Source organism: Carcharhinus amblyrhynchos, chromosome 1 (genome assembly GCF_965287045.1).
Source record: "Carcharhinus amblyrhynchos chromosome 1, sCarAmb.v2.hapA, whole genome shotgun sequence".
Classification (NCBI taxonomy): domain Eukaryota; kingdom Metazoa; phylum Chordata; class Chondrichthyes; order Carcharhiniformes; family Carcharhinidae; genus Carcharhinus; species Carcharhinus amblyrhynchos.
Window position 1 is genome coordinate 181,458,005 of NC_137324.1, and position 15,044 is coordinate 181,473,048.

At 43.3% G+C, this 15,044-nt stretch overlaps 1 protein-coding gene across 1 annotated transcript in view; it reads left to right on the forward strand.

The window, feature by feature from the left end:
- The first annotated feature begins 3,354 nt into the window (after positions 1-3,354).
- The window catches only part of srp72 (signal recognition particle 72), a 67,800-nt gene continuing 56,110 nt past the window's right edge, over positions 3,355-15,044 (forward strand). The window contains exons 1-4 of the mRNA XM_080188650.1: positions 3,355-3,545; positions 8,434-8,476; positions 9,301-9,354; positions 10,190-10,333. Of these exons, the coding sequence (XP_080044776.1) occupies positions 3,355-3,545; positions 8,434-8,476; positions 9,301-9,354; positions 10,190-10,333 (432 nt within the window). The remainder of the gene's footprint in view (positions 3,546-8,433; positions 8,477-9,300; positions 9,355-10,189; positions 10,334-15,044) is intronic.

Genomic DNA, 15,044 nt, shown 5'->3' on the forward strand with positions numbered 1-15,044 from the left:
GATAATTATGGGGGATTTCAATCTACGTATTGATTGGATGACCCAAGTCGGACGCGGTGGGCTTGAGGAAGAGTTCTTGGAACGCTGTCGGGATAGTTTCCTTGAACGGTGTGTGATGGAACCGACAAGGGAGCGAGCTATCTTAGATCTGGTGTTGTGTAACGAGGCAGGTAGAATTAGGGACCTTGTTGTGAGGGATCCTCTTGGGAAGAGTGATCATTGTATGGTTGAGTTTTTGATGCAGATGGGGGATGAGAAAGTAGGGTCCCGAACCTGTGTCCTCTGTTTGAACAGAGGGGAGTACGATAGGATGAGAGAGGAATTGGCGAATGTAGATTGGGGGCGCAGATTGGTCAGTAGGACAGCTGAGGAACTGTGGAGGATCTTTAAGGAGATCTTTTTCGGTGCTCAGCAGAAATTTATTCCAATGGTAAAGAAGGAACGTAGGAGAGGGGATAATCAGCCGTGGTTATTGAAGGAATTAAAGGAAAATATTAAATTAAAAGCTGATGCGTTTAGAGGGGCTAAAAGTAGTGGGCGAGTAGAAGATTGACGAAGATGATAAAGAAAGGAAAGATAGACTATGAAGCTAAACTAACACTAAATATAAAAAAGGATATTAAGAGTTTTTATAAATATATAAAGAGGAGGAGGCTGGCTAGAGTGAATGTTGGACCCTTAGAGGGGGGATTTAGTGGTGGGAGATGAGGAAATGGCTGAGGCCTTAAATAAGTTTTTTGCCTCGGTCTTCACGGAGGAGGACGCGAATAGTTTGCTAGCTATTAAAGATAGGAGGATGGTAGGAGTTGAGGGCCTGAATGCAATTACTGTCACTAGAGAGGTAGTGCTTGATCGACTAGCGGGACTGATGGTGGACAAGTCCCCAGGACCGGATGGAATGCATCCCAGGGTTCTGAAGGAAATGGCAGAGGTGATAGTAGATGCCTTAGTGATTATTTTCCAAACCTCGCTGGTTTCCGGGGAAGTGCCGGAAGATTGGAAAATGGCTAATGTTACGCCGCTGTTTAAAAAGGGTAGCAGGCAAAAGGCAGGGAATTATAGGCCGGTTAGTTTAATGTCTGTTATGGGAAAAATGCTTGAATCCGTCATCAAAGAAGAAATAGCGAGGCACCTTGAGAAGAATTGTTTGATAGAGCAGATGCAGCACAGATTCGTTAAGGGGAAGTCGTGTCTGACAAATTTATTGGAATTCTATGAGGGTGTGAGTAGTGCGGTAGACAGAGGGGAGCCAGTGGATGTGATGTTTCTCGATTTTCAGAAGGCGTTTGATAAGGTGCCGCACAAAAGGTTGCTTCAGAATGTTAGGGGGCATGGAGTTGATGGTAAGGTGTTAGCGTGGATAGAGGATTGGTTGTCTAATAGGCAGAGAGTTGGTATCAATGGGTGCTATTCTTATTGGTGGTTGGTGACTATTGGAGTGCCGCAGGGATCGGTGCTGGGGCCTCAACTATTTACCATTTATATAGATGATGTGGAGGAGGGGGCTGAGTGTAGGGTAATGAAATTTGCTGATGACACAAAGCTAAGTGGAAAAGCAAATTGTGCGGAAGGTGTGGAAAGTCTGCAGAGGGATCTAGATAGGCTAAGCGAGTGGGCGAGGACCTGGCAGATGGAGTATAATGTTAGCAAGTGTGAGGTTATCCACTTTGGCAGGAATAATAGTAGGAAGGATTATTATTTAAAGGGCGAAAAGCTGCAGCATGCTACGGTGCAGAGTGACCTGGGGGTCCTTGTGCATGAGTCACAAAAACCCAGCCTGCAGGTGCAGCAGGTGATCAAGAAGGCAAATGGGATGCTGGCCTTTATAGCGAGGGGGATAGAATATAAAAGCAGGGAGGTCTTGCTGCAACTGTACAGGGCACTGGTGAGGCCGCAGCTGGAGTACTGTGTACGGTTTTGGTCGCCGCACTTGCGCAAGGATATTTTGGCCTTGGAGGGAGTGCAGAGGAGGTTCACTAGGCTGACACTGGAGATGAGGGGGTTGGACTATGAAGAGAGGCTGAATAAACTGGGTTTGTACTCGTTGGAGTTTAGAAGGATGAGGAGGGATCTTATAGAGACGTATAAGATAATGAAAGGGAGGGATAGGGTAGAGGTAGAGAGATTCTTCCCGCTCAGGAAGGACAGCAGGACTAGGGGGCACAGCCTCAAGATAAGGGGGGAGCAGTTTAGAACGGAGTTGAGGAGGAACTTCTTCACTCAAAGGGTGGTGAATCTCTGAAATTCTCTGCCCATTGATGTGGTGGAGGCTACCTCGCTAAATATATTTAAGACACAGGTTGATAGGTTTTTCGTAGGCAAGGGAATTAAGGGTTATGGGGAGGGGGCGGGAAAGTGGAACTGAGCCACTTCAGATCAGCCATGATCTTACTGAATGACAGGGCAGGCTCGAAGGGCTAGATGGCCTACTCCTGCTCCTATTTCTTATGTTCTTATGTTCTCCCAGCCTTGCTGGGACCACCAAGAAACTCCCTTCTTATAAACTTCTTTTAGCTTTTGTTTGGGTATTGCATGGATTATTTAAATGTCTGATTGAGTAAGTGACCATTTGAAAAATAGATGCAAAGAGTGGCAGACACTTCACTTAAAGAGAGAGGAGAGCATGGAAACTTTCATTTGAAAGAAAGGCACAGAAAGCTGCCAAGACCAGTATGAGAGAGAGTGGGGTGACCACCATTTGGGGGGCAAAGCACACAGAGTGGCAGAGACTTCAGTTTAAAAAGAGTGGAGAGCAGGGAGATTTCCATTTGAAAATGCAATGGAGAACTAACTAGTCTGATCACCAGCCATATTCTGAGTAAAGTCAGTGTGATATCACAGGGAAACAGGTAAGTTATTGGTTGTTGAGTATTTTCATTGTTTCCCTTTCAAAACTCAGATACATTATTATAATGTTTTATAAGATTGATAAGTAAGGTTTATTACACAAGAACATAAGTTCTAATGTAAGAATACCACTGGTAAGGTGTACTAAGTATTGGTAGGGTTTATCAATATTGTGAAAGTTCATTATTAATGTCAAGCTTTATTAATATTGTAAAGACTGCTTGCCAGAAGTCAGGTTTATTTGCAGTCAAAAGGTTATCAATTAACAGAGAAATGGCAGAGCTGTTCCAACCTTGTGAATGTCCATCCAGTGTTATATGGAGTTTTCCCATGTCCTGGAAAACCACTTGTGCAGGAAATGTTATTAGTTGCAACAGCTTGAGCTCCAGCTTGTGGACTTTGAGCAGTGTCTTTGCAGAGTATCCATGAGGTTCACAGTTATGTGGGTAGCATATTTATAAATGTGGTCACCCCACAGCTGAAGAATATACAAGGGAGAGTGAAAGGATGACCACCAGACAGTCAAAAATGAACAGGCAGAAAGAACAAGAGTCCCAAGTGCAGTTCACCCTCCAACCAGTAATCATTTTTGATGAGACTGAGGTTCATCTGTTGATTGCAGCCAAGTCTAATACACCACAGATGGCTCAACTATACTGGAGGGAGCACTGGAAAGTCTGGAACATCAATTATAATAGGTGAGTTGATAGTTGAAGGTATTAATGGGCATTTCCGAGGCCGTGAATGTGAATCCTGGATTCCAGCGTCAAGGATGTCACTGAGAGGTTTCAAAACACCTTGAGATGGAGAGAATGATTAGTCATGGTCCACATTGGTGCCAATGGTATAGGTAAAAGAGGGATGTGGTCCTACGTCTGAATGTAAGGAAGTAGGTAGAAAGCTGGTAAGCACAACCTTAAAAGTAGTATCTCTGGATTACTCCCAGTGCCATGCCCTTACAGTAGAATCATAGAATCCTACAGTGCAGAAGGAGGGCATTTGAATCTGCACTGACTCAGGCCCTATTCCCACAACCCCATGCATTCACCCTAGCCAGTCCCCTGACACTAAAGGGCAATTTACCATGGCCAATCCATCTAACCCGCACATCTTTGGAGTGTGGGAGGAAACCGGAGCACCTGGAGAAAACCCATTCAGATACGGGGAGAAAATGCAAACTCCACACAGACAGTGATCCAAGCTGGGAATCGAATCTGTGTCCCTGACTCTGTGAGGCAGCAGTGCTAACCCCTGTGCCACCGTCATGCTGCCCCTTGTGAATACAAAATTAGGATAAAAATGGAAATTAGGAGATAAGACAGAAAGATGGTGCAGGAGGGAGGGCTTCAGCTTCTTGGGACGTTGGGACAGGCTCTTGGGGTTTGGGGAGATGACCTTTGCAAGTCAGACTGGCTACTTCTGGACAGTGCAACGATTGAGTTCCTTGCTGGTGCTACTGGGGAGGGTTTAAACTAACAGCAAGGGTGTAGGAGCGAGATGTTGATATTAGGCAGAATTAATAAGGGGCACAGAATTCTTGGAGAGATGTAGAGCACTAGAGTAGGGAATAGTAAGGTAATAAATGGGGTCAGAGTAAAGGAGAAGGTAATGAATCTAAACCAGGGTTACTATGCATGCAAGTGAATGCATGGAGTGTGCTAAATAAGACTGGTGAGTTTTGAGCTCAAAATGTTGTGTGGAAATACATTGTGGCTATAAGAGACCTAGCTCAAAGAATGTCCCCGGGTACGAGATGCTCGAGAGGTAGGAAAGGTAGAAAAGGGGGAATGGGTGGCGAGGTTGATAAAGGGGAACATTAAACCGGTGGAGTAAAACAAAGTTTCAGCAAACTCAAGGTGCAAAAGCTATACATAGAAGCATATATAGAAAATAGAAGCAGGAGTAGGCCACTTGGCACTTTGAGCCAGCTGTGCCATTTATTATGATCATAAGAACATAAGAAATAGGAGCAGGAGTAGGCCATGTAGCCCTTCGAGCCTGCCCCACCATTCAATAAGATCATGGCTGATCTGTCGTGGCTCAGTTCCATATTCCCGCCCTCTCCCCATAACCCTTAATCCCCTCTCTCATCAAATACCCATCAACCCGCGTCTTAAAAATATTTAGCGAGGCAGCCTCCACCACTTCAACGGGCAGAGAATTCCAGAGATTCACCACCCTTTGAGTGAAGAAGTTCCTCCTCAACTCCGTTCTAAACCGCCCCCCCTTTATCTTGAGGCTATGCCCCCTAGTCCTACTATCCTTTCTGAGCGGGAAGAGTCTCTCCACCTCTATCCTATCCATCCCATTCATCATCTCATACGTCTCAATGAGATCTCCCCTCATTCTTCTAAACTCTAACGAGTACAAGCCTAATCTATTCAGCCTCTCCTCATAGCTCAACCCCCTCAACTCCGGCATCAGCCTAGTAAACCTCCTCTGCACTCCCTCCAAGGCTAAAATATCCTTGCGTAAGTACGGCGCCCAAAACTGCACACAGTACTCCAGCTGCAGCCTCACCAATGCCCTATACAGCCGCAGCAAGACCTCCCTACTTTTATATTCAATCCCCCTTGCGATGAAGGCCAGCATCCCATTCGCCTTCCTGACCACCTGCTGCACCTGCAGGCTGGGTTATCAAATTCAATACCCTAATCCTGCATCATCCCCTGCTCCTTCCTCAATATCCCTTCATCCCTTTAGCTCCAAGAGCTATATCTAATTTATTTTTGAAATCACATGACACATTGGTCTACTTTGTATGGTCGTGAATTCCACAAATTCACCACACTTTGGATGCCACACTTTGGGAAGGATATGCAGACATGAGATGAGGAACTTCAGTTATGGAGAAGTTAGGCCTTTTTTCCTTGGAGATATGAATATTGAGAGGAGATTCAGGGTATCAACATCCTATTGACTACCATTGATCAGAAACTGAGTTAAGCTAGCCATGACAAGTGTAGGTCAAAGGTTAGGAATCCCCAACTTAAGTTCTAACTTCCCAAACCCTGTCCACAGTCTACAAGACACCAGTCAGGAATATAATGGAATGCTTTCCACTTGCCTGAGTGACTGCAGCTCCAACAATAGCAAAGAAGCTTGACACCATCCAGGACAAAGCAGCTGATTGTCACTCCTTCCACAAACGTTTAATCCCTTCTCCACTGATGGACAGTGGTAGCCATGTGTACCATTTACAAGATACATTGCAGAAACTCACCAAGGATGATTAGCCGATATCTGGGAACACCACCACCTGGAGGTTCCCTTCCAAGTCACTCACCATTCTGATTTGGAAATTTATCGCCATCTCTTCACTGTCATTGGGTCAAAATCCTGAAATTCCCTCCCTAGCAGTGCAATGGGTGTATTTATACCTCAGGAACTGCAGCAGTTCAAGAAGGCAGTTCACCACCACTACCTCAAGGATAACGAAGGCTGGGCAATAGGTGCTGGCCCAGTTAGCGAGGCCCATATCCTATAAATGAATAAAAAAGATTCGTTCATGGTATTCCAGATCAGGAGGGGTCCAGAGAGAGTCGACAGGGAGAAATTGTTCCCACTCATAAAAAGATTGAGAATGAGAGGTCACTAATTTAAAATAATTAGTGAAGAAAGCAAAAGTAATTTGAGGAGAAACTTTTTTAAGCAGTAAATGATTGAGGTTTGGAATACACTGCCTCAGGGTGTGGTGGAGGCAAGATCAATTGAAGCATTCAAAAAGGAATTAGACAGTTATCCGACGAAGAATGTGCTGGGTTGTGGGAAAAGACGGAATGGTACTAGGTGAATTGCTCATTTGGGGGGCCAAAGCAGATACAGTGGGCCAAATGGCTTCTGTCTGTACCACAACAATTCTGTGACGTGTACATCTCCATGGTCTACACCATGCAGTATAATGGCATAGTGGTTAGCATTGCTGCCTTACAGCGCCAGAGACAAAAGTTTGATTCTAGCTTTGGGTGACTCTGTGGAGTTTGCGTGTTCTCTCCAAGTACGCATGGGGTTCCTCTGGTTTCTTCCCACAGTCCAAAGATATGCAGGTTAGGTGGATTGATTATGTTATATTGCCCCTTATTGTCCCAAAATGTGTAGAATCGGGGGATTATTGGGTTAAATGCTTGGGGTTAAAGAAACGGGCTGGAGGGTTGGCCTTGCTCTGTTGAAGGGTTGGTGCAGTCTCAATGGGCTGAATGGCCTTTGCATTGTAGAAGTTCTCTGGTAAAATTCTATGGTAGATTCCTAACCCCAGTAAAAGCTCAGAGATGGGTCATCAATTGTTTCAATTTTCTCCCTTCTAATTGTCACTTCATTGAACAAGCAAAGATTACCTGATGAAGGAGCAGCACTCCGAAAGCTCATGCCATCAAATAAACTTGTTGGACTTTAACCTGGTGTTGTGAGACTTCTTACTGTGCCCACCCCAGTCCAACACCGGTATTTCCACATCATGAACAAACAGATCACCCTTTGATTTGCTGCCACGTTTGGTAATCTGGCCATTTGCACAGTGTAGAATTTTAATTATCTTACCCATACAAATTTAATCTTCCCAAAACTAAAACTTGAATCTGAAATATTAAAATGGAGAATGGAACTGTGATTTTGGCAGTGTTCATATTCCCTGTATCAATGTTTGTAGCCTTTAGTAACAACAGGATTTATACGTATGACCATAGACTCAACAAAGCTTTTGACAGCGAGTGTTGACTTGATTGCTCTCCATGCCAGGATGTCCAAACAAGTTTGTCAAAATCCTGTACTGATTGCATGCTTGGACTTGTCTATGCTGTGATGAGATATCTGATGCCTTTACAGTAATTACTCATAAAGCAAGGATGTATTGTGACTCCCTAATTCCTGAAACTTATCATTGCAATGCACAAGGAGGCCACCAGAGACATGCCGGACAGATCCTGTACAAGAAAATTTTGCAATCTTTCCAGACGCTGTGTGTATTTACTAAAGTCTTAAAGGCCAGAAAGATTCTGTATGAAGGTGATTTGACCTGCTTTAGTCATCTTTCACCAGGGTTGTCTGGACCACTTAAAATGCTCTCATCTGCTAAATCTCACTATTGCAGGATAATCCTGGAGTGCTTCTTTTCTCTACTGGAGACCATCTTAAACTTCTCCCTCCAGCAATGTGTTGTAGGACTTTTCCGTCACTGAGAAATAGAATTACTCTGCATTTCGAGAGGCAGGGATCAATCAAGGACAGTCTGTGTGGTCTTGTTAACTTGATTGAATTTTTCTAAGAGGTGACCGGCGTTTATTTATTGATGTCACAAGCTGGCTTACATTAACACTGCAATGAAGTGAAAATCCCTTAGTCACCACACTCTGGCACCTGTTTGGGTACACTGAGGGAGAATTTAGCATGGCTAATGCACTCAACCAGCATGTCTTTCAGACTGTGGAAGGAAACTGGAGCACCTGGAAGAAACCCGTGCAAGACTCCACACAGGCAGTCACCCAAGTCAGGAATTGAATCTGGGTCCCTGGTGCTGTGAGCCTGCCGTACTTGCCACTTGCTGTGTGTAGATGTGGGTAATGAATTTGACCTGGTGGTCTTTGATTTCAGCAAGGCCTTTGACAAGGTCCCACATGAGAGACTGATAGCAAAGGTAAGAGCCTGAGGGATCCAAGCAATTTTGGCAAATTGGATCCAGAACTGGCTGAGTTGTGGAAAACAAAGGGTGATGGTCAAAGAGGACTGTGGGGTCCCGCACGGATCGACTTTGGGGTCCTTGCTGTTTGTGGTTTATATAAAGGATTTAGACTTGAATGTGGAATGGTTGATCAGTAACTTTGTGGATTATACGAAAATTGTAGGGTGGTTAATAGTGAGAAGGATAGCCTTAGATTTCAGGAGGATATAGATGGGCTGATCAGTGGCAAATAGAATTCAATCTGGACAAGTGTGAGGTGATGTGCTTGGGCAGTTCAAACAAGATAAAAGAATACATGATGAATGGGATGACCCTAGGAAGTACAGAAAATCAGAGCGACCTTGGTGTGCATGTATATTGGTTTCCTTCATTCTATCCTCACTAAATTGCAGGTCACCCAGCTTTTCCCCCTGACCCCCATGTGAATGTTGTGAATGTTTTACTTTCCAAGTGTTGTCCTTCTCTCTTTTAAATCAGCTGCCAACATTTGACCATCCCTCTTTAAAACTGCCATCCCATCTTCTGCCATGCTTTCCTTTCCAAAGTCCTTGGAAATGTTGTCAGCTCTGAAAATCTGTCCCTATTTATTCTGGAGCAACATGTTTGAATCCCCTCAATCAGATTCATACCCACTCCAGAACTGAAATGTTCTCATCAGAGTTACAAATGACATTCTGTATCACTGTGACAAAGTCAAACTTTCTCTCCTTGTCCTTGTTGACCTGTCTGCAGCCTTTGACATGATTTCTACACTATCCATTTCCAGTGTTTCTCCATAGAGTCCAGAACCAGGGGTCACAGTCAAGATTCAGGATATACCATTCAGGACGGAGGTGAGGAGACATTTCTTCACCCAGAGAATGGTGAGCCTGTGGAATTCATTACCACAGGAAGTAGCTGATGCCAAAACATTGAATGTATTCAAGAGGCAGCCGGATATAGCACTTGGGGCGTATGGGAAAAAGCAGGATTAGGCTATTGTGTTGGATGATCAGCCATGATCAGAATGAGTGGCGGAGCAAGCTCGAAGGGCCAAACAGTCTCCCCCTGCTCCATCTTCTATGTTTTGATGTGTCCCCATTCTCATCCAGCTGGGTGGGAGCTTTCACATAGTGCCAGGCTTACCTCTTTATTCGTTATCAAACAGTCACAAATAATGCATCTCTTCCTGTTCTTGCACTGTTATCTCTGCTGTGTTTCAAAGATGATTCCTTGGCTCCCTTCTATTTCTCATATACGTGCCCCTTAGCAATGTCATCTAAAGGAACAGCATTAGTTTTAGCATGTACGCTGATGACATGCAGGTCTAATTCCGGCTTCTCAACTATTGCTTAATTATCAGACTCCATCTTACAACCAGTACTGGATGAGCAGAAATTTCCTCCAATTAAATTTGGGAAAGCTGAAGCCATTGTATTTGGTCCTTGCTTCAAACACCATTCCCTAACTACTGCCTCCTGAGCTGAATTTGATTTCTACATCTCTCTACCCTATACCTCACTTGCCTTCTTTAAGACAGTATTTAAAATTTACCTCCTTTTTCATCTTGAATGGCTTAGTGTCATACTTTATTTTATAATGTTGCTGTCAAGACGCCATTTATACTTCATTACATTAAAAGTGTTATATAAGTTGTTATTATGGCTCGATTTCGTTTTGTAATTTCAGTTGTATCGATTAGAACGTTATGAAGACTGTTTATCAGTTTATCGTGATTTAATTCGGAACTCACAAGATGAATACGAAGAAGAAAGGAAGACCAACCTTTCTGCTGTTGTTGCAGCTTTAAGTACCTGGGAAAATTTGTTTCCTGTAAGTATCAATCTTTCTACTGAATGAAGGATATAACATTTATATTTTATGTTGGCATGTCTTTTGAGAATAAAACAGAGATTTGTCATGCAACAAGTGTTCTTGCTTTAAGTTTCTACACTAAATATTTTAGGATCTCTTGGACAGAAAAATTGCACGTCTAAAATCTGAAATGAAAACAACAATGCTAGAAAAGTGTGGATAACTCATCATTTCCGTGCTAGATTTTGACGCACTCTTGGACTGTCCGTCCCTTTTCCCCTCCCCTTTATTACTTTTAAGTTGGCAGAGCAGCTCCAGTTCACTGGAGAGTTTAGAATGGCGCACCAGAAGCAGAACTGAAAAGAAGTGGCAACTTATAAATCTGCAATAATGGGCTCTCTGCATGCTACTAACATCAAAAACAAAGCTGGCTATATACTGAACAAAGCTTTGTAGACTTATCATCTTCACAAGTGGATGTGATATGGTGGGAGAAGGAAGAAAAGAGTTTATGAACCAATCATCTTAATCTATGTTGGAACTTTGCATGTGAGTGAAAGAAAAAATATTAAACTGTTTGCAAGTGGGGGTGAATGATCCAATCTTTCTCCTCCCACCATCTGAGATGGCAGCGCTCAACTAATTTTATTCCCTGCACGTGGCATTGAGCTGCTGATGCCCTGGACAAAAGGAACATGACAGGCCTCAACATCCTACTTCATTGTACAATGAAACCTATGTCTGCACACTGAATATCCAGTATAGTTATGAAAACTTGTATCTATCCAACAAAGTAGACAATTTCTAAGGTACGTCTTATTGACAAAGATTAGGTTAACCTAGCCTAGCAAATGAACATTCTGTTGACGTCCTCCCGTTCATCATTATTGATGTAAGAGGTCACCAAGGGTGCTATCAAGAATCACCTACCAGAACTTTGCTCGGTTCTTCAAGAAACACTTGGCTTCAGAGCTACTTGCAACCATGACCTGGACATGGTTAATAAGGTTGTGTTAGAAGGGAAGTGAAAGTGGCTTCTTCAAGATCAAAACATGATTTAACTGAGTTTTAGTTGGGTTATTCAAGTGTAAAGCCATCTATTTGTTTGAATTATACTCAAGTCATGGAAAGATGGTTGTTGGAGGTCAGTCGTTAGAATTGCAAGAGTTCCTCAAGGCAGTGGCCTCTGCCCAAATATCTTAAACTGATTAATTAATGGCCTTCCCACTTGCAAGGTTAGGAGTAATTCCATTGTTGAAATCTGCCCACAACTCCTACAATAATGCAGCGGCCACCATATCCTTGGTCTTACACCCTGCCTGGGGATGACGTGGCTGGAAATATCTGTGCTGTATAGGTACCTGGTAGTAAGTTCCATCTCCAGCGAGAGAAATCCCAACAAACCAGTACTGACCCTCAATGGTACCAGCATTACTGAACCCTCTGCTAGCAACATCTTGAGGGAGCCACCATCGATCAAACCATGTCAAAATCTGAACAGGTGATGGCTACTCAAGAACATAAAAATAAGATTGAAAGTAGACCATCTGACCTTTCAAACCTGATTTGCTGATCAGCAGGATCATGGGTGATTTCCTTCAACTTCACCTTCCCGCGCTATCCCAATATTCCGTATTCCCTTAGCAGCCAAAATTTCTTCAAAATTTATTAACTTATCAAACTGGGCAATACCCTCACTGTGTCTCTTTTAAAGAGCGGAGGAGACTTGTTTCAGTTAGCAATTTTATGGCTGAGAAGAAGATACCCCAATATTTAGTTCCCTGATGTATTGGCTATGAGGAGAGATTGAATAAACTAGGATTGTTTTCACTGGAAAGATGGAGGCCGAGGGGAGACCTGATAGGGGTCTACAAAATTGAGGCATAGACAAGGTGGATAGTCAGAGGCGTTGTCAATTACAAGGAACCACGGGTTGAAGGTGAGAGGGGGAAAGTTTAAGGGAGATGTGTAGGGGAAATTTTTCATGCAGAGAGTGGTGTGTGTCTGGAATGTGCTGCCAGAGGAGGTGGTGGAAGCAGGCACATTAACAACCTTTAAGCGACATCTGGATGGGTACATGAATAGAGAGGGAATGGAGGGATATGGACTGAGTAAAGGGCAAATGATTTCTTCTTTAGTTAGGGCATCATGACTGGCACAGGCTTGATATACCAAGAGCCTGTTCCTGTGCTGTACTTTTCTTTGTTCTTTGTATGGGGAGTATGTTTGTATGCTCTTTGTATGAGGGAGGTTATGCAGCTGCGTATGTTTGAGTGGGTTTCCTCCGGGTGCTCCAGTTTCCTCCCACAATGCGAAAGATGTGCTGGTTAGGTGCATTGGCCATGCTAAATTCTCCTTCAGCATACCCGAAGACACCAAAGTGTGGTGACTAGGGGATTTTCACAGTAACTTCATTGCAATGTTAGTGTAAGCCTACTTGTGACTAATAAATAAACTGAACTTACTTAACTATGCCCTAGACTGCTGACGGAGGCTAAGGAGGAGATTGCAGGGGCTCTGACCCAAATTTTCAACTCCTCTCTGACTATGGTGAGAACGCACCTGGAATACTTTGTACAGTTTTGGTCTCCTTACTTGTGAAAGGATATACTGGTACTAGAGGAGGTGCAGAGGAGAGTCACTGGGTTGACTCCAGAGTTGAGAGGGTTGACTTATGAGAAGAGACTGAGTAGACTGGGGTTACATTCATTGGAATTCAGAAGAATGAGGGGAGATCATATAGAAACATGAAAGATTATGAAGGGAATAAATAAAGTAGAAGCAGGGAGGTTGTTTCCACTGGCAAGTGAAACTATAACTATGGGGATTGGCCTCAAAATAAGGGGGAGCTGACTGAGCTAGGACTGAGCTGTGGAAGAACTTCTTCACACAAAGGGTTCTGAATCTGTAGAATTCCCTGTTCAGTGAAGTAGTTGAGGCTACCTCATTGTTTTTAAGGCAAGGATCGATAAATTTTTGAACAGTAAAGCAATTAAGGGCTATGGTAAGTGAGTAGGTAAGTGGAGCTGAGTCCACAAAAAGCCAGCCGTGACTTTATTGAATGGCGGACTCAGCTTAAGGGCCGGGTGGCTTACTCCTGCTCTTATGTATAATTCCTCAAATGAAAGATACAAAATAATATAAAATTGGTCATGTTAATATATATGCTGTAATTTTGAAATGGGTTATTGCTGTCATCATTATGTGAAGGATTGCCTTTATGAGCTACACTTTTCAAGCAAACATTTGCTCATTTGCACTTCATATTTTTCCAAGTTTCTTTGCCCACAACAAGCATCAGAATTAAGTGCGATTAAACAGTTGCATTCTGCTTTATCTTATTGTTTCATTTACATCAAAGAATAAAAGAGTAACTGAAACACTTTGGTCAGTGTCAGCTGGACTGGATGGATGCTTTTAATGAAAAAACTTGTGTCCAGAATAATCTGTAATACTGAGGAGTGCAAACTGGGATTGTTTCCATTTCTGATTGCTTGAGTGGGCTGTCTTTTCAGTGTGGGATTATGCTGTGCAGAGTTTCGCACATGCGGCAGTTGGATTCCTTAAAATGAATCATACAGAAGAGGCCCTTCAGCCCATCAAGTCCACACAAACACATTTGAAACACCTGAACACCCACCTAATTCCATCTGTCAGTACTTGGCCATAGCCCTGAACGTTATTATGTGCCAAGTGTTCATCCAATTACTTTTTAAAGAATGTGAGGCAACCTGCCTCTACCACTCTTCCAGACAGCACATTCCAGACCGTCACCACCCTCTGGATAAAAAAGTTTTTCCTTACATCCCACCTAAACCTCCTGCCACTCTCCTTGAACCTATGCCCCCTCGTGACTGACCCTTCAACTAGGGAGAACAGCTGCTCCTTATCCACTCTGTCCATGTCTCTAAATCTTGTACACCTCAATCAGGACATCCTTCAGTCTTCTCTGCTCCAATGAAAACCACCCAAGTTTACGCAACCTCTCTTCATAACTTAAATGTTCCATCCCAGGCAGCATCCTGGTGAATCTCCTGTGCACCCCGTCAGGTGCGTTCATGTCTTTCCTATAATGTGGCAACCAGAACTCGATCTGTGGCCTCACCAAAGTTCTGTACAACTCCAATATGACCCCTGCTTTTGTAATTTATGCCTCAATTGATAAAGGGAAGTGTCCTACATACCTTTTTCACAATTCTACAGACATGCCCTTCTGCTTTCGGAGATCTGTGGGCAAATATGTTAGAGTCCCTTTGTTCCACAAAACTTAGTGTTCTACCATTTCATTGAGTACTTTTTTGTCAAATTATTCCTTCCAAAGTGCCTTGCCTCACACTTTTCAGGGTTAGATTCATCTACCACTTATCTGCCCATTTGATCATTCCATCTATATCTTCTTATAGCCCAAGATACACCGCCTCACTGTTAATCACCTATCCAATCTTTGTGTCATCTGCAAACTTACTAATCCTACCCCCCCACAGTTCTCAATGTCATTGATATAAATGTCGAATAATAGGGGACCCAACACAGATCCCTATAGTATGTCACTGGACACCGGCTTCCAGTCATTAAAGCAACCTTCTGTCATCACCCTCCTATAACTGAGCCAATTTTGAATCCACTTTATTAAATTACCCTGTATGCCATGTGCATTTACTTTCTTTACAAGTCTCCCATGTAGGACCTTGTCAAAGGTTTTGCTGAAATCCATGTAAACTACATCAAC